Source organism: Oreochromis aureus, linkage group 6 (genome assembly GCF_013358895.1).
Source record: "Oreochromis aureus strain Israel breed Guangdong linkage group 6, ZZ_aureus, whole genome shotgun sequence".
Lineage (NCBI taxonomy): Eukaryota > Metazoa > Chordata > Actinopteri > Cichliformes > Cichlidae > Oreochromis > Oreochromis aureus.
Window position 1 is genome coordinate 40,873,157 of NC_052947.1, and position 20,349 is coordinate 40,893,505.

Sequence of the window (20,349 nt, forward strand, 5' to 3'; positions counted from 1 at the left end):
AGGGCTGGGCCATATCATACCGTCCACGGTAATACCGGTATAATGTTAGGCAATGATAAGAAAATGAAATATCGCGATAGAATATGGGTAAAACTCGTTGGCTGAAACAGCATGCGCAGTGCCTTTGTTTTCATACGCACATGGCGGCGACGGAGAATGAGAAGGGGGAAAGCGGATCGTTGAACGAAACAGATGAACCAGAGTTGGTTTGTAAAAATGCTGCAACTTCAGAGGTGTGGAACTGGTTTGGCTTTTAACCGGCGCTCAAAAATCTGTCAAAAATGTTTTAGTACGACTTCACTAAGCTACGAAGCCGCACCGCCTGATGGATTGTCGGAGCATCACGGCTATCATACGCAGGCGCCTCGCGGAGTGATACGTAGTGTGCTTCAACATAACATCACCGTATTGTGTGTGTATAACCTCTTTTTAAGTTTTGTGGATATTATACATGGTTATGCTGAGGATATGTTGGCCAGTTTCCACTGGAAATGCTTTTTGGTTAAACTGTCAGTGAAGAATTTGCATTTGCTGTTAAATCTTTATATAACTTTAATGCACATAAAAAAAAAGCTGCTTGTTTAAGTGAAAATACATTATTTGTGCAAAAAACCATCAAAGTTGTGGAGCTGTAAAGTATTTTGCCTTGTGTCAATTATATCATTATCAAATTTTCAAATATAAATCGTGATAAATATTTTTGGCCATATTGCCCTAGTGAGGGATTTAAAGGGACTATTTCTTGTCCACGTACAGTGACCTGCTGACAAATCTCATCTTCAACAAACAAATGTTGATCTGGGAGTTTCGGAGCTGTCAGCTTTGAGCTCTTTGCACTTTCAGTTTTTGTGTTTCTTAGTCTAAAAGTCAGAAAACCAACGTGAGCAGAGGCAACGGGCTGAAAACATTCAGACAGCTCACAGACGCGCGTGTCTGTTCTGCGGTCAGCAGTGACAGTTAGAAGGTTTCAGAACTGGCTTCCAGCTTCTGACTGAAAACCAGTTTCAAAAATCTGTGCGAATCTCTCAGCAACAAAGCGAATTAGGGAATTTTTCCCTTAAACGTGGAGTTAAACACAAAGTCAGCCGACCCCCCCAAAAAGGACCGGGCTCGAGGCGCGTCGGGCTCGAGGCGCGTCGGCCTCTACGAACAGCACGATCGCGCGTTCACCTGTGGCAGAGCTCTCTGCAAAGACAGCGTGGGGGCGAAAAAACAGGATTTTCTATTTTTGGTGTTTATCCTGGAAGTTGATGGATTGAACTGAAAAGGCCTGAAGGAGCGTTCGTCTCCCCGGTGTTTTGTTTACCGCCGAGACACTGGCGTCGACGTCACATCGCCAGCCGGCGGTCCCAAAGGTCAACAACGTTACGGTGATTGCTGACGAAAAGGCCCGACTTGGTCTCACAGCCGTGGGGGTAAATGTCAAAAGAGGCATCCACGTAGGTGGGGAGAGGACACAGTCCAGAGGGAGAGGAAGAAGAAAACAACAACACAGAAACAATCAAAGAATTCCATTCAGGCACAAACGTGACAGCTGAGAGCCCCCGATGATGATGATGATGGGCCAGTGACTCTACGTCTGTGACGAAGATCCCAGATGGCTGTAATGTCACTACAGGATGGGTCAGCGGACTTCTCCGTCCACGGCTGACGGAGGTCGCGGGAGCAGACTTCCTCATGTTAGTCCATCACGTCGCAGATGATGACGCGTCACTGCTTTGGTCCGATGAGTGCTCTGACGTCAGGACCTCACACACCTGCTCTCTGAAAACAGACTTAAACATGACACACTGGAAAAGACGACAAAAGCCTCGTGACCGGCAGTCTGACCGGGAATATCTACTCCCGGCCGTCCCACTATGATCTTCCTCCTTTCACTGAAGCATGAAGTGTTTTTGTCTTTTTTCTTCTTCTTTTTTTAAATCTATTGCACATTTCCTCGTGGGTTCAGAATGAAAGAAAACAAAGAGGAAATAAGAAAAAAGAAGTAAAAGCATGAATAAAGATCGATGCTACACAGCTAATCGCAGGCTCGACACAGAACGATTCCCTTGCAAGTAAGTTCAGCTCAATCAAACAAAGCGATATGCAATGATAATAATAATAATAATAATAATAATAATAATAAATGTGCTGGAGCGAAATGTTTAGAGTGATTCGACACATTTACATAATGCCTTCGTCTCAAAGGATGGGGCCTGTCAGCATCCAGACTGTTACTGGTTTTATTTATAGGTCCATACATGATTTTATCACCATCACAGGACACGCTGATGGTTTCTGTTTGAATGAGGGGGAACGGAGCTTTCCAAACTGTGAAAATAATAATACTATTCATTATAAATATGCTTTAATCAGGCATTATGTAAAGCACAATAAAGATGAAGGAAGTGCCCATGATTTGCTAAAGTTGCAGCAAACAGCATCGAGAAAAAAATCACTAAATTTTCAGAAACTAAATTATTGCCCAATGCGAAACAAAATGTGCTATAAAACAGTTTTAGCTGCACTAAGATTAAAAAAACAAAACAGTTTTTGTGGAGACTCACTGACCAGCAGCGCATTTCTTATTGCACTGAGGTAGGACGGCAGGAAAGTCACGTTGTAGTACCTTTCACTTTCCACAAGAGGTCTCCAATTTGACCAAATCCCTGTCACTGAGAGCAGAACTCATTCATAATTAAATAATTACCAAAAAACACATTCAATAAATAACATGCTGAGTATTTACTGCATCTTTACATTAATGCACCATAAAAACAGTTTTTAAAGTGCACTAACTCACAAAACAGAACCACTTCGTTCCTCGTTATTGTCGGTGTGCGATCACAGAGACGACAGAAACAAATATGGTTTTGTTAAAATAGATAACTGCGATCTAGCAGGTACTGCACTTTGTTTAATACTATGATACTGTCCAGCAGAAACATAATGAGAAGTTCGTGTTCGTTAGAAAATGTATTTCAGCAGTCTTGAACATCAGCCATCAGAATTTTGAACTTTGACTCCTTTTGGAAGAATTAATTCTATCGTCACATTTCAAACAGTTGCTAATACCAATAAAATACCTACTCTAGTCTCTGTTTAAATCCCAATACTGCACAGCAATATCTGATATTACAATTAACTGTTCACTTCCTGCCTCTATTAAAAATCAAGTGCTTCCAGATATTGATAGAAAACGTCAGTTTAGAAACCTCGTTTTAGGCAATTTGGTGAAAGTGTGTTACCATTTGTACCGTAAGTAAACAGTAAAATCCCCAAAACTGCCAATGAAGTGATCTCTCTCTTTGGTTCACATTTTGGCCACTAATCTATTCAACTAAACCCCTGGATTAAAGTTATTTCACTACGTTTCCAGTAATTTATCACCGCGATAGCTGCATTATGACAACAAAATATACACAAAATCATTTGTTCCTGGAGCTAAAAACATCTCTGTGAAATGAGGTTATCCTTTACGCTTGTATGAGGTCTCATTGTTCCGCTGCTTGTTCTGTATTTTTCAAGTTTCACAGGTTTGTTGGTTTTTTTTGGTTTTTGTTTGTTTTTTTTTAAATAAATTTGTTCTCCCAGATGACTACATCCAGGACAAATGACACTAAGATATTTCTGTGGTATCTATGATAGAAACTGTTTACAGAAGCCGAGCGTCAGCCGTCTATTCTGCCAGAGTCGAGCTTTGACTCGTCCAATTCAAGGCTGTCGGTGGAAAACAGATGTCACAAGAAAGCAGAAATAATTCTCTAAGGAAGACTTGTATCAACACGAGACACATTAACAGAAACAAACTAAAGTAGTGATGATGAGATTCAACTATCGTCTTTGTTTGGTGACTTTGTGGCTTAAAACAAATAAATCCTCTGGGAACTTGAGTCCCTTCAGTCGTGCTTTTCTTTCTTTAATCTGCGCATCGAACTGAAGACATCTAAATCCAAACTTTGCGCTTCGAACTCGTAACTTTGTATAGAAACGCTCTCGGTGGTGTTCATAGGACTATGGCACTCTGTAAAGATTTGGTTGATTTACTGGTTTGCCATCCACCATTTAGGACCTTCGTTCAGGTGACCAAATACAAAAGGCACTTATTGGCCATCGTAGTCAGTGATGGGCAGGATGAGCGTAGCCACTACTCTTCTCCACTTCTGTGTTACATGACACAAACCTCTTTAAGAGGTCATCGCTCCCAGTTAGACCATTTTCCATGTCAGACACAGCATCCACCTCGAACTTCCTCAACCAGTGTGGCCAATTCCATCTTTGTCTCTCCTTCCTAGGTAAAATACTGAAAATCTTCCCACTCCTTTCGTATAAATTTTAGTAAACCAGCACTAAAAGTGTCCTTCTTTATCAGATTAAAACATCTTTCTCTTTACACAGTCTGACCTTATGTAAATTTTCAAGGACATATTGCTTAAGGGAGATTGCAGGTAACATTCTCAAGGAGTGATGCTGCCGCCCAAGGGCCTAGAGCGGGGTGTGGGGGTTGGGGGTGGGCGTGGCTACGGATGTAGGCTTGCCTTTATTTTTTCCGCTCAAGGTAGTTAGAGGGGACCCAGCCTTTGCGGGGAACCAGGCTGTCCTGCACCTGGCAGTACCACCATCCATTGGGGTTTCTCTCCAACACCTCCAGACAGGTTCCCTCTGTGAACCCCATGGTCTCCTCGTCGCCACGGTAATCAGCAATGGACACATACACATCCCTGCCAAGGTTGTTGTGGATCAGCTGGCTCTTCTCCAAGGGCTTGGGTCTGACCGTGGACACGGGGATACCGTTGCGTTGGTTAACTCTGCTCAGGGCGTCTTGGACATTGCTTGTGCTGAACGCGCTCCCCGAAGACAGACTGGAGCGTTCGGCAGGCCTTGTTTGGCTTTCAACAACTACGTGTGGCCGCACGGTGCTGAATGAGGCATTTCGGCGAACTCCAAGAGTGGCAGAACCAGAACCATAGTGATCGCTCCTGCCCAGTGACTCATTCCGTCTCAAGGACCCTGTTGTGTAGTGCGTGTCCTTGGCTGGTTGGGTAGTGGTGACAAATACAGACTGAGGCCTCACCGCCACCTGGCGTACCCCGTTCCTCATCCTTACGCCTCCATTAACCATCCCAGATGGCTTCGAGAAGCCGCCGGGAGGCTTGGAAGGAATCGGTGGAGAGTTCCTCCTCAAGCCTTGATGCTGCTGCGTCAGGCCCTGAATATTAATGTTATTGAGGGCCAAAACATGCTGCTCATTCTTCTCCAGGCTGTTGGACTTACTCCCACCACTCCCGTGTCCATCTAAACCACCACCGTCGCCCATTTGTCTGACAGGTTCCAGGTAGTATGAGGGCGCCCAGCCTTCTTCAGAGCCCCAACGGATGTACCACCAACCACTCTCCTGTTTCTCCAAAACCTCCACCTCAGCCCCAGCTGGAAAACTGATCTCAGAGTCCTGGACTTTCTTATAGGCATCCACGGAGCGGTAGAGATTGGGGCCCTCTACATCGGAGTCACCGCGGCTTCCTTTGGAGTAAACAGAGGAGAGATCTGAGGTACTGCGTGAACACACCGAGTCCTCTGATGATATTACAGAAGCTGTTTCAGAGTCCTCCCCACGAGAAGGTTTGAGGCTATGTCTAAACTGACTCGTAGGCCTCAGCTGTCGTCTCAGAGAGGTGATGTCCATCCTCTCTGGACTCTGGGGCTCTGATTTGGTCAAAAGGGGTTTAGGTCTGACGGAAGGCTTGGACCTGGTGGAGGGGCTCTGGCCTATTCTCTGCTCCACCTCCCGGTTGAAGACAGGGCCTTTCTTGGAGCCTCTGCTCAATTCATCTGATGACGAGTGAGGACTGTTATCCTGGGATCTGAAGCTGATATCTATGTGTCTGCCCAGGGTCTGGCTTCTCCGACTCATCTCTGGTGTCATGGTTTTCATGGGCCTGCCAGGTAAAGGCGAAGATCCGGAGGGTTTTCTCGGGACTGTGGAGGAATGGTAGCTCCGTGGGGAGTTAGGCTCACTGGAACCTTTAGTCAGGGTTCCTTCAACACTGCTGCTCGGCCTGAAGCCATCATTCTCATAGATACACTCCTCCTTAGCAACCTCCTCTACAGACCTGAAGGAGGTTCTTCGATGGGTGAAAACAGGAGATGCCTTGCAAACAGGAGGGGAGGCCTTGCAGGAAGGAGGGGAGGCCTTGCAGACGGGAGGGGAGGCTTTGCAAGAAGGAGGGGAGGCCTTGCAAACGGGAGGGGAGGCCTTGCAGACGGGAGGGGAGGCCTTGCAGACGGGAGGGGAGGCTTTGCAAGAAGGAGGGGAGGCCTTGCATGATGAAGGGGAGCTGCTGTACTTGTCGCTGACCACACTGTTGATCTTCACATCGCGGGAACGCTCGTCCTTCAGAGGATCCGGTTCAGGCTCACTTTCGCATCCGACTGCAGGAATATCATATTCAGGTTCTTCGTACACAGCCCTGCTAGGCACCTCTGTGGTTTTGGAGGAAGAGTTAGCAGAAGGCGGAGCCTCCTCAGATTCTTGTTTTTTGACAGGTGGAGCTGGAGGAGGGACTTTGGGGCGGGTCAGTGTGCTGGACCTACGACTGAGATTGGGCTTTTTACGCTTGTCGATGTAGGAGCAGGGGGCCCAGCCCTCCATCTCCCCAATCTGCACATACCACCAGCCTCCAGGATTCTTCTCTATTACCTGCACAATAAGGAGTAAAGAGTTACTGGAATACTTTTTATATATATATATATATATATATATATGTTTGCTATATACTAGTGATTAAAGACATGCTAATGAAAGCAGAATACTGTAATAAGATCAATAATGCATCTATTACTGCACTCGGTACAAGAATCACCTCAGCATAACTTAATAAAAAAAACCCTGAAGGAATCTCCGTCATTATCTCCATCCTCATCCTGAATCCCTGCACAGTGAATTCTGTCTACGTCATCACTTTCACACACAATATCCCAAGGTCATCTCTTTTGTGCCTCAGCTTTCCTGCCTGTCGGGGGAGCACGCAGTCTGCATACATATTCAACAGGCCCTGTCTCATCTGAGCGACAGCATTGTAGATCTGGCCTCTTACATCAGCCTTTTGTCCTCCACGGAAACTGATGCCATCAGAGATCGCGGACTGGAAATCTGCTATAGTGTAATACTCTGCTTCCACAGCAGGGGGCTCTGGTGGCTTGGGTAACTGGAAACCCTGTACAGCAAAGAGGGAGAGAAGTGAGCCGCTCACGTTGAGCCATCCTGTATCTGACACACATAAAACATAAGATGTGATTTACGAATGTGTGCAATCATGATATATAAATATGAGGGTAAATGTAAGGTGTGCACGTACGATACTGGACCGGGATAATCACAGACATGCTGAAAATGTGCCTTAATGGTTGCTATGCAACTCCTGCAGTAGTCTGAGAGCCAATTAGATTATTTCTCTTTTTATATTATTTATTGGTATTTATCCTTGCACTGAAAGATTCTTGAACACAAGAAGAGTCTCGACTGTGATCACGTGTGCTTCAGCAGAAGCATGGTAACATCACTGAGCACACAGGAAAGGCGCTCTGGGTTTGTCAGTAAGCAGAAGCTTCTCTGGAGTCTTACCAAGTTGGTGTCTCTTCTCGGGGGAGGTTTTTGCCGCAGATTAGGAGACCCTGATTAAAAAATAATAAGATTTTATTAAGAAAAATTCAGAAAAATGACCAAAGAAAGAGGTTAACACTCGCTGTAACAACAAACACCAAACGTTTAGTTCTAAGATGAATTATGTCACACTAGAAAGAACAACATATTTAAAGCAAAAGTAAGATCTGAAAGATTTAAGGATTGCTTTTTTCCTGGGTTTGGACATTTGTGGAGCATCGGTTTGTTAAAAAATGGGCTCATCCTAAGGGATGGATGGGCGGAGCTGAGCGATGACTTAGTAACTACAAACTGACCACAGATTCTTAGTTTGTGAGTGAAACCGAGGCTGAAACACACACCGAGCATTCGAAATGCCCGCGTTTTACATTACAGGTTAGTGTGACAGAGCACGGTTCGATACAGCAGCCGTGTAGCTTACCTACAGCGTCGAATCCTGCACAAATGGAAAGGGGCACGTCTTAATGTTGCATTCAAGCTTTAGGTTGAACTTTAAACCTTACAAACAACACATTCTCTCACCGATTTCCACTCTGTGCGGTGCCACTCTTGCAACAGCCGGGGAGCCCGGCTCACCTCTCGCTTTATTCTCATTCAGGGCGGCACTCGCCGCTATTCCGAGACACGGGCTGTTGGTGTCCCGGCCCGCGCTCAGCCTGCGGCCTGTCGCGGCGTTGATTTCGGACGGCATCGGCAGGCTGATCTCGCTCTTGGAGAAATGGCGTTCCGGTGTGGTGCCGCCCTCTCCGTCTGTCTGGATGTCCTTCTCACTAACAGACTTCTTTTGCAGCAGGTTGCTGATCTCCATGATGTTTCCGATGATCTCCACGGGGCCCGTCAGCGTCTTCTTCCGTGGGGAGAAATCCTCTTTAATCTTCTTCAAGTAGGAGGCCGGGGCCCAGCCCTCTTTCCCTAAATACCTGCAGCCCAAACATATAAAGACAGAACCTTTATTATGACATTGAGTTTATGTTTCCCTCATTTTTTCAACTAAACTCAATTAGACATCAGGACCATGTCAGGATCAGGTAAAGCTGCCCTTTCCATACAGCACAGGGCAGGAAGTAGACTGTGCCAGGAGTGATCTGCTGTGCCACAGCAAAATCTCAGGTTTCACTCTTATTAGTTTCCCCTCAACTCCCTGATCCTGGCTCTCTTCCTGCTAAAAGGGAGTTCTTCCTTCCCACTGTTGCCAAGTTCTTGCTCACAGGTGGAGGGAGTGCTCTCTTTGTAATATTGCAATTTGATGATGATAACTCCAGCTGACATCCAGGCCTTCCCCTCTCCACGACTGCTCTACTCCCAACAATGAGCCAGCATTCAGTACACCTTTGTACATACGTGTGTCTGTGTGTGTGCTACTTTTTCCTATTGCAGCTGTGTAGTAACAGTAGTGTAATGAGCTCAGCATGAGAGCTTCATTTAGCACATTTTAATACACTAAGAAAAAAACGTGTGATTTGAGTAATGACTGAATGTGTCGCAGCAGAGCTTTAATGCACTCCATGCTCCTGCACTCGAGTACCATTCTAACTCAGTGCAGCCACTGTGCAGCAGTGGCGTCATGAGCTATACGTACAATTAATAAATAACTGAAAAATTCCACAATTTCTGCTGTTTAAAAATGTATGAAATCACACCGAGTCAGATCCTGTGTGTTGCAATAAAGCCACAATTTTAATTCTGGTGATGTGAGTAGCCAAAGGCAAGTAAACAGAATGCATAATAGATGCAAAGAGATGCTGCTTCCCCACATTTAAGCAGTCATTGTTATGCTAAACGAGTCATTTTAGAGTGCTTTGTGAAACAATAAGTAATGCTTCAAATGAAACTCCGAGTCATTTCCCCGGGACAGAAGAGAGGCGACTGTTCCCCGTTTCCCAACTCCCAACTGCGACCACAAGGAGTCCCCATAACTAAAAAAAGCTTCATGCATGGACTCTGCTGTTTAAAGAAGGGCCCACTGAGAGCAGCATGACTCAGACATGCATCTGCAGGATTATTTTCTGTTGGACACGGTGCTCAGAAATGACTCGGTGTGCACTGCAGGGAGTGCCAAAGAGCGAACAAGCTGTTAGAAAAGCAGTTAGTGTGTGCGTAGGAGCCACACAAGTACACACACAGCAGCTCGCTTCAAACAGGAGCTCTGGATCCATGTTTGTGTACATGTTGGTATGTGAGGTTCCACAAGGCGTCATGTGATAGTAATCAGCTGTGCAGCGGAGCGCCCAGGGACTCGAGGAACGGAACAACTGTGAGGAAACACACACTGGCTGAGTAAACGACACACACGTGCAAACACGCAGGCGGCTCTGACGCCACCATATGTTAATGCTTTCTTCTCAGCGCCATTATGCAAATGAGAGCCCCAGGAAATTGTTGCTCTGATCGCCGAGACGACGACGAGCAACAGCCTCACGGTGAAATGTGTGGGTTTGGCGTGCACCGTTTACCCACCTGATGTACCACCAGCCCTCCAGGTTCTTTTGGATGACCTCCACGGTGACCCCTTTCTCAAAGCTCACCTCGTCTTTTCCTTGACTGGTGTACGGCTGGATCGTCACATATTTCTCCTCTGCGGGGGTAAAGGAGAGAGGAAACAAGGGGCGGGAAAGTGAGTGAAACGTGATCATTGAAAAGTCTCACACTGCTGTAGATTACACCAGCTCAGAGGGAGAAGACGGTCAGTGTGACCCACTTCCACACCAACAGAAACACAAACCTCTCGTCTTTGTCCTGCACATTAATACCAAACAGCGCCCTCTACAGGCTGAACCTCTCCTCGTGGCTGCTTGATTTCTTTTAGGCCTCACTCATGTTACATGAACCCAGATTCAGAATCATTATTAAGCAGCTCTCAAAGAGGTAAGATGCAGAAGAAGCAGCAGCATGGTGGTTCACGAGGCTGCTGCACGTCTGATGCATGAATAAAAATGGCAGGTGCTGTAAAGTAGATCATGGTTTCCTATTACAGAAAAGTATTTGACCACAATTAAAACCCTGTAAGGATAACTAAACCTATGTCACAGCCTTTCCTGTTTCACACAGCACGAGCGCTCCCTTTAACACTCAAGTCTTTGGTCGTTTAATGTGGAGCAGAGTGGAATTTCTGACCCTGAACCTGCACTCACAAACCACACAGGGTGTGGAGGTGAGAATAACAAACATCTTCATAAATGTTGTTACGGTCGTCTCGAGCGCCGAGCGTGTGCATCAGTTTGTTGTCTCTAATTCCTCGAGGACTGGAAGAAAAGATGAAAGATTCAATTAATCGCATCTGTATTTGTTTTTCGTGAGCTGTACATGCGCGTCCGTCTCCGAGTTCATGCGCTGCTGCTGGCGTCACAGAGCTGCGAGCTGAGTGGGCGCTCAGCGGGACTATAAATCAGTGGAAGGAGCTGCTGCAAACGACAGCGTGCGGTGATAAACCTCAGGGACTCCGCCCCGGCCCCGCCGTCAGCAGCTGATCCACCACTGCCACCCGAGAGGTCGAGACACCCTGACCTGGCTTTGTGTCAGGATGAATGAACGTGAGGAGATGTGCTGTAATTTAATTTGAGTCAAGGTCTGCAGTGAAGGCTGTGTCAGCAGGATGTGAGCATACGACTGTTCTTCCATTAGCAAACTGCATCCTGAGAGAACATAAATCTGTGATCAGTCTTTGTTTTTGTCCTTTACTAAATCAAACTACATCTGAAGCGTCTGCACGGAGCTGTGAAGCCTCATTCACCTGAATCTCGTCTCTAGCAGCCGGGGACGGAGGGGGTGACTCCATTCAATGGAATAACTCAAGTTTTTCACACTTTTCTCTGCTTCGCTCAGCTTTCTGCAGCTCCTGGTAGCAGACCCAAACCATCTGGTTGCCAGGCAGCATAAAGCAACTGGACGTTGGCCCGCAGTCGCATAGTCAAGAGCGGTGGTGGATGAAAAAGCCACGAGAACTAAAGTCTGACATGACTACAGTGAGCATTGCTCCAGCTTTAATGGTGAGACTGTTTCTGATGGTGGAAAAAAGGCGACCGGTCCAAGAGTCTTTAGCCTGTTTGCAGCCAGGAGCACTCGCTGCCATGAGAAACTCGTCTGTCCCCGGCTTCTCTCGAGTCCTCTGTGACCTCACATGTGGCTTCATCGGGACGACATTTTCAGCCAGTAAACCTCAGCACTGAGGCTCATTCTCTGCCTCGTTACTAAATATGTTACAAGGTCAGATCAAAAACATTTTTGTAGCGGATCGATGTTGATTCAATTCTCAGATTTTTGGGCCGTCTGCTGGGAACAGATCGTGTGCCTCTCATATAAACCTGCTGTTTCTGTATTTAAGTTTAGATTTTAGCTTCCATCGCTCCGATATTCTTGTGGTTACTCCAGTTGATATAGGGTGACAGACGGGGTTTACGGGGTCAACCGTGTTAACCACAGGTCGCCTCGTCATGTCATATTAGCAATGCTAATGCCCTGTAAACACAGGACTGCACTGATAACACAGATCTTCACAGTCAAAGTTTCTATGCTGACAAACTGACTTCTGGAGTCCTGTTACACCAAAAAAAGCTGCTTTCCATCAGGGTCCTTGATTAACAGCTTCACTGAGAGAACACTGATCTCACAAGCAGGTTATTGTATAAACCACAGATCCAGCCTTTCTGCACTTTTGTCCTCTGTGTTCTCCTGTTCAGCAAAGGTGTGAACCCAGCATCAAAACTTAAACTCCACTCAAATTCAGGCCCAACTCAACTAGTGAGGACAGCTACACGTGACTCAGGTCCCGTGTCCATGCCCGCATGTATGTGATGTGTTTTGCATGAAGCAGATCGTGTCCATGTCGAGGCTGAGCAGTGAACGAACAGAAGGGGCGTTTTTACGCGGGTGCCACAGCTGCTAATGGACCGAGGGCCCAAAAAGAGCTGCTCGGCCTTCATCAACAGCCTCACTGTGTGTCTGGGACTTTCACGTTTTACTTTCACCATCCAGAAACATTTTAATGGAGGCACGTTGTGTACCAACATCACAAAATTGGAACAACACCACCGAGCAATAAAAGTTAAAAAGCTAAGGTGTCTTAAAAAGCAGGAATTAGAGAGGATGGCGTCCAACACAGCCTGGTGCCCTCATTCTCTGGTGGCGTCAGCTAGTCGAGTGACTCATCCACGCTGCAGAGGCAGAGGTCTGTGTGATTACAAGCAGTCTACAGATTGGGCCGCTGCCCCACTTTCACACTTTCCATTGGATCGTTGGGTTGGAGCGTTCTGGGAGACGCATCTGTAGTCAGGCAACATTCCCGCAGACATGGCCGGCCCGTATGGTCACATTCCATGAACGAAGTGGTAATCCTTTAATATTTCTACGTTAGCCACTAAGACTGGTGACAAAGAGGTCCCCACTCTGAGTTCATAACCAGCTGAGTGGGAGATGTGAATGAGTAATGCCCCCCGCTTCTCAACCACTACCACATTTCTCTAACGTGGCCGTGACGTACGACTCCATCTCCATCATACTGCTCTCATTTCCAGCACGCTTTAGGTCAACTTCAACACTTCCATCAGGAGCCCACTCTATAAATCAGCCGGGTCTGATTAATCATTAATCAGTGCTCTGCTGCCTGCTGGTCCGGGACAAAGTGGACACAGAGCTTCAGTCGGAGTATGTAAAGTTAAAGAGAAACAAAGAGCGTTCTTAGTTTTCTCGGCTCGGGATGAGCTTCCGTAAACACGGCACAACTACAAGGCGTCGTTATGAAGCAGACAGGTGCCAGACCGACAGTCTGGATTAGAAAGCGCCGGCTCGCTCCTCAGCAAAGAGACGCTTGTTTGTTTCTCACACATCGTTTCTCTCGCTTTTCAGCATTTACACAAAAATGACTCAACCAAACCACAAGTATCCAAAAATTAAAATCGAAATGTGAAAGTCATTGACAGCCTTTCAAAGCCTAAGGAAGCAACAACGCTGTTACGCAACCATTTACGTTGATGTCGCGGCATTCGTGCTGCGGGTGCCAAACGCTCTTTATTATCTAAATCTGTTTAATGCAGTCCAATTATTTTGCTTCTCAGCGAGAGCCGGGGAGCGTTCCACGTCTGAGGGAGCAAGATTTGAAATTTTACTGTCAGAGCTGACTCATGGGCACCCAGTATGCTGCTGCTGGCAGATACACAAAAACAACAAGTGGCCCAGTAAGTGAAGTTCACCATGTAGATGCAGACTAGGAGAGGACAGAGACGGCTTCAGCTACAGCTGTGTGATTAAACACACTATATTAGGGTATCGTGCAGCAGACCGAGCCAAGACAAAAAGACTAGTGTTACAACAGCCTGAGCTTTTAACTCCCAGGGATTACAAACACTGACCACACTATTTGACTTAATCGTTCACTTTGGCCACGTTTAACACAAACATCCACATCCAGGAAATAAAGAAGAGCTCAACACGTCCCACTTAATGCTGCTGAGAGAGGACCACACACCAAAGAATAATTTTATCTTATAGAGTCTCCAAATTAACCTCTAACATCATCTCGCTGTTAGCACGGCAAACATTTACCCTGCACAACTGTGGCACAGATCTTTGTGGCAATACTTACACAGGGTCACACAGGGACACACAAGATCAGACGGGGACACATAAGGTCACACAAGGTCACAGGGGGTCACACAGGGTCACACAGGGACACACAGGGTCAGACGGGGTCACCAGAGAAACATGCATCTGATGACAAAAACTGCAAAATGGAGCTGAAAATGTAAAAGTCCTGTGTGTGTTTGTCTGTGTGTGTCTCTCTGTGTGTGTCTCTCTGTGTGTGTTTGTCTGTGTGTGTCTCTGTGTGTGTGTGTCTCTCTGTGTGTGTTTGTCTGTGTGTGTCTCTGTGTGTGTGTGTCTCTCTGTGTGTGTGTCTCTGTGTCTCTCTGTGTGTGTTTGTCTGTGTGTGTCTCTGTGTGTGTGTCTCTCTGTGTGTGTTTGTCTGTGTGTCTCTGTGTGTGTGTCTCTGTGTGTGTGTGTCTCTCTGTGTGTGTTTGTCTCTGTGTGTCTCTGTGTGTGTGCGCTCATTTGTTACTCGATGTGGAGAAAATGACTCAGCGTGTGATTCGTTGTGGGTTTGTGTGTTTTCATGTTCACCTCTGCTCTGCTGGCGGTTAACTATACCGCCGAGGGTCCAGCGGCGGTCCAGCCTCTTCAGGTGGGCTTTGCGTCTCTTAGTAACTGATGAGGGGGGAGGGGGAGCAGCAACCAAAAGACAAAACAGACGAGTTAGTGTAAGAAGCACGTATTAGCAAAATGAACTGCTGTTAGTCGTCATAAACACGCTTTTAAACTGCTTCTCTTACAGGAAGTGTGTTTGTGAGTTTTAAAGACTCGGTGAGAAACAAAGCGGGACGATTCATTTCAGCCATCAAATCCTCTGCAGTACCACGGAGACAAAATGAGGGGAGCATGTGCACTGCTTGGTGCAAACTCACTGTGTTGTGTCTGTGGACTTAATAAGATAGTAATTGTATTTTGCCTGGAACAGCAGAACATCGCATGGCTGGAGGAGCCAGCGTGAAAGCTGACCCTGCAAACCCCACCGCACTGATTGTCAGGGATCAGTGTACCCAGCACGCTACACGCTGTTTGTTAGCATTAGCTGATAATTTAGCACTCTTCCAAATATGGACACATCCACCTTAACAAATCACCAAACCCAGGAACACAGCGGTGTCGCGTTCAGAGCTAATAAGATCATGCTTGCTGTTCCAACAAACACAATGCAGCTTATTTTAGGAGCATCCCAGAAGCTCTGCTCCACATTGCTTAAAATAGTACCGGGTCTATATTTTGCAGAATCCATATGAAGCTACACGACGCAGCTATCAGAGGAGGGTCAAATCTGAAACAAGTTCACTGATGTGCTTCTGATGTCCAGTGTGACCTGCAGCGGTGCAGATGCACACCACGTTTAATCCTGCTAACACTGATGCTTCAAAAGCCAATGAAGACGTCACCGTGGTTACGTTCATGGTTATTATACCGTCTGTGGTTATCACACACACACACGAGAACACCAATTACAGACACAGCTCCAGGACCTCTGAGGGCCTCGACACATTATGTGGCTGCCGTGTGTCGAACTCTTAACCTCGAAGCTTGTACGACGAAGCAGCGATCAAACATGGTGAGCCAGTTTCCTGTTCTGCTGCCTCCTGAGGGGAAAATATTAATGACAGGAAGGATGGAGGGAAACAGCAGCTGTCCTCCGTCTTTCTTTTGCCTGCAGTAATTTCATTTCTTCTCCGTCTTCTGTCCTCGCTCATCTCTCCATCGCTCCTCTGACTCTGCTCCTTGTCACTCGCTGTCCCTTTTGATTCCTCTCCGGCGTTCCTTCCATCCCACCGAGCGCCATCCTGCTCGCGTTGACCTCTTAATTGAAATATTGGCTTAAAGGAAGGGACACGGGGAAATGTTATTTGGAGGTAATTTCAGCAGGGCTGGGCGCGCCTGTCGGTTCCTCCCCAGCGAGCTGAGCTGTCAGTGGAATTAGGTTACGGACCATGCAGAGATAATGAGACGTAAGAGACGACGGGAAACCGGAAGGGAGAGATCGGGAATGAGAAGTGACAATGTGTGCAAACACAAAGACACCAGGCCTAATGGGAAAATGGGACCACTGACGGAGGATGAGGGGGAAGGGAGTGCATGTGTAGCTGTGAGCTTTGGGCAGTTAACATCAGTGTCAGATGCCACTGGGCTTTAAGAGTAACTCTAGTTTATTTGAGGCTTTTCAAATATTTTTATCTTTAACAGAGTATTCTTACGCAACGCCGTTCCTGTAATCCGGTTCCTCTACCCGGTGTTGAGTCGCTTTCTCTGGAACCACAAAAGGCTTTAAACAACTTTTCCACATATTGTTGCCAAACTTTTGTAAACAGCTGATGAGTCAACTTTTAAAGTCTTTTTAAAAAACACATGGTACATTTCAACAACACGATCTCCACATTGGTTCCACTTTTATGTTTTTAGCATTGTTGAGCCAATGAAGAGGAGGAGGAAGAGCCAGGCTTTGCTCTGAAAACTCTAACCTACTGTCCAACACTGTCCCTAACCCAAAGGTCAGAGGTGACACTCCTTCTCTTTCCCTAACCGGTTGCAGCAGATGGCCCCGCCCCTCCCTGAGCCTGGTTCTGCCGGAGGTTTCTTCCTGTTAAAAGGGAGTTTTTCCTTCCCACTGTCGCCAAAGTGCTTGTTCATAGGGGGTCATATGATTGTTGGGTTTTTCTCTGTATGTATTATTGTAGGGTCTACCTACAATAATACATTCAAGCGCCTTGAGGCGACTGTTGTTGTGATTTGGTGCTGTGTAAATAAAACTGAATTAAATAAACTGAACTGACGACTAGCACATCCTTAGTGCTAATACTTCCAGACCTTTGTGATTTGAAGGTGTGCAGTGTGGCTGTGTGGTCACAGCATGAGAACAGGCTGCAAACGCTGCACATCAGCTGAAATCATAATGTGACTGCAGGATCATTTAAAGCTTTGTTTGTAAGTCCGAGTGAAGCGAGCAGAGGTTAGACGTCTGATATGGCCATTTGTCCAGAAGCAACAGAGATCAGTTAGACTACGCAAGAACATCATCTTCTTTTAAAGTGAAACCATTTTTGAAGTCTACTAGGACAGCTTAGCATGATTCACAATTCAGATATTTCTAATTTACCATACTCGGCCTATTTATGCTTCCTGATGTTAAAAAGCATAAACAACAGCAGGTGGATGGAGCTTCTACGTGCCTGAGATGCGTGGCTGTATTGATAGATCTGCTCTGACTGGCATCATACAGAGGCATGAGTAAAGGAAAGAACTGCAGCCTGAAGCTTTTGGCTCACAGTGCTGCACATCTAAAATAATCAAATGAGATGAAAAGATAGAATAGAAACATAAAATGAGAAATAACACAAATAAAGGTAGTCTGAACTGATTCTGATTTAAAAATAGAATAAAAGTGGGTTTTCAAATGTCTAATGTTGTGGAGAGGAAGTTTGTTCCCGGTTTAGGTGCAGTCACAGCAAAGGCCCGATCGCCTCTTTAATCTGGACCTCGGGACAGCTCGGAGTGTTCGGTCTGCAGACCTCAGTGACCTCGAAGGAGCGTACCGATTCAAAAGATCAGAAAGGTGTGAGGCTGCGAACCCATGCAATGCCAAACAAAAGTCAATTCAAAAAGTGACTGTAACTATGCCAGTATGGGAGATATGTGGTCTCGCTTTCAAGTGATGGTTAGTAACCGTGCTGCAGCGTTTTGGACCAGCTGCAGTTGGCTAACCGATGATAGACTGATATCAGAGTAAAGATGAAACGAAGGCATGGATAGCTCTCTCAAGGAATAGCTTCACTTTAGTGAGCAGCCGGAGACGAAAGAAACGAGCTCTGATGACATCATTGATCTGTTTGTCAAAAGTACGCTGTATATGACAGAAAATGTAACAAACACACACTCAGGCCTCCTTTAAGGGCTTTTAGAGGCTTTACCAACCAACACCTGCTGCTTCCCGACACAAACAGAGTAACAGTGTACGCTGTTAAGTGCCAGGAGGCCAGTGGGCACTCTTTCAATGATGAGGATGTACACATCCTGGACAGGGAGGAACGCTGGTTTGAGGGCGGAGTCAAGGAGGCCATTTACGTGAAAAGGGAAAGACCATCTCTGAATCGAGGAGGGGCCTAAGGGTCCATCTGTCGCCATCTTACAATGCTGTGATTGCAGCCATTCCCCAACTCTCTGTGAATGGGACTCATGGCCATTGATCAGTGTTCTTTGATCAGTGGGTTTTGGTCAGTGATTGTTGATCAATGGTCATGGGAATTTGCATAATTATGATTAAGGAACTGACCTCACAGCCCATTGTTCCTTCAGTGGGCTGGTTTCAGTCATTATGCAAATGTACTGTTTATAAGGTTTGGGGAAACCTGCAGTCAGCTGAGACTGAAGAAGTCACTTGGATGAGTGACGAAACGTTTCTCCCACAAAACGCTACGTCCAGATGAACAGATTCAACTTTTGGAGAACACCTGCTGCTGTTTGACATAAAGGAAGTCAATCAAGGTGCTTTAGAGGTCACATTGAAACCAAAAGAAATAAAAATGACCAACGATAAAAACAACAGAATGAACAAAAATAAAAAGGAAAAAAACAATAAAAGCAATGATGGTCGAGCCACCCGTGAATGTGAACAGAGCTGTTTCTAGCTGAGCTTCCAGCAGCAGATAAATGCTCGTCACGCGCTAACAGGTGACCAGATCATTCAGACGGTTCGTCTCCATCAAACATCTCAGATACATATTTATGGCCCAAATCATTTAATCATTTATAAACAATCAGACTTTAAACTCAGTTCTGTATATTACTCTAAACATCGCAGCGAGCTGAGAACTGCAGCGATGCCCTCTCTTCCTGTTTTTGTTAAAATTCTAGCTCCAGTTTTCTCAACTGAAAGTGTCAGAGCACGAGTCTCGTACGTGCCGTTTCATTCAGTGATGCAAAATCCATTCAGTTCAGCTGAATAAATCAGAGACAGAATCAATGGGCAAAGCTACAAAGATATAATAAGGCTAAAGTATTCCCGAGAGCTGGGTGTTGGTGTTCGGGAATCTGCAGCAGATGTCAAACAAGTTCTGAGCACAACTCAAAAACAAACAGAAACACCATTAACAACACATGCATCCAATCAACAGGCAGCAAACAGCCATTAAGTTATTATTTCATCTCCAGCACGTCACAATGTAACAAAATAACACTAAATCTTTGTTACAGGCACTGCCAACTCCTCAAAAAGAACAGCAAATAACAGCAACTGAGCTGTTTGTGTTTGTTTGTCCACTGAAGCATGGAGCCCAGCATGTGTCGCAACAGAGACGGAAAAGTGTTTGCAGGAGAATCCAGCAGGATTCTACATCCCATAAACTGCTTACATGCATCTGCAAATAAACTGCATGCATGCGTCTGTGCGTTTGCACGCTCCAGATCTCAGAAAGGGGAGTTGGGGGGGGGGCGTATGACAGTGATGAAATGCTCCGTCCCAGCAGGCAGACTAAACATTCAGGAGGAAAGGGTCGCAACAAAACGAGAGCCGTGGCGTCCCGGGGGAGCTGGAAGGAATTTTCTGTGGTGCCAAAATATTGCAACCCCTTTGGCTGCAGTCTGGTACCATTTCACCATGCTGCTGCTGCGACTGTGGTCTCCAAGGTTCCCAATGTGTGACTGGAAATGCGTTTGTGTGTTCAGCACTAACTTGTGGATGATGTGATGACAGTGAACACAGAAGGAAACTAGAAAGGATGGGCTGCACACGCAGACTGACGTTTATGTCTTTCAGTGTTTTATGAATGTAATAACGCGTGTCTGTGTCAGCGCTAACCTTCGACAGTCCTGGACGTGCCCAGATCCAAATCGTCTCTGGTTCCATTTTGTGAGTCGAGGTATGTGGCCGGGACCCAGCCCTGCTCCTCCGCTGTGCTGACGAACCACCAACCTGAGGAGAAGACATTAGTGCTGTCAGTAAAGCCTGACGGATGTCAGTGAGCACACCAGCTGTGGGACAATTTACACCAAAAAAGAGACGTTACTGGATACAGCCCACGCAGGGGTGGGAGAACACGTCTAATAGGCTGCTCCTGTCTGTGTGAGTGTCAAAGGGACATCTAAAGGGAGCTCATGCAGCTCAGAGTTTCACCTTCCTGGAA

The 20,349-nt window shown here is 46.2% G+C and overlaps 1 protein-coding gene across 3 annotated transcripts in view; it reads right to left on the minus strand.

Annotated features, from left to right (window-relative positions):
* Positions 1-227: 227 nt before the first annotated feature.
* Positions 228-20,349, minus strand: part of sh3pxd2aa (SH3 and PX domains 2Aa) — a 95,838-nt gene continuing 75,716 nt past the window's right edge. For 2 of the 3 annotated variants that reach the window (XM_039613977.1, XM_039613979.1), the window contains 8 exons: positions 20,025-20,138; positions 14,753-14,836; positions 10,100-10,217; positions 8,165-8,562; positions 8,064-8,078; positions 7,604-7,653; positions 7,077-7,196; positions 228-6,679 (listed from right to left, as the gene is read on the minus strand). In XM_039613977.1, the coding sequence (XP_039469911.1) occupies positions 4,523-6,679; positions 7,077-7,196; positions 7,604-7,653; positions 8,064-8,078; positions 8,165-8,562; positions 10,100-10,217; positions 14,753-14,836; positions 20,025-20,138 (3,056 nt within the window). In that variant the 3' untranslated portion in view covers positions 228-4,522. The remainder of the gene's footprint in view (positions 6,680-7,076; positions 7,197-7,603; positions 7,654-8,063; positions 8,079-8,164; positions 8,563-10,099; positions 10,218-14,752; positions 14,837-20,024; positions 20,139-20,349) is intronic. The other variant, XM_039613978.1, reaches the window with a different exon arrangement.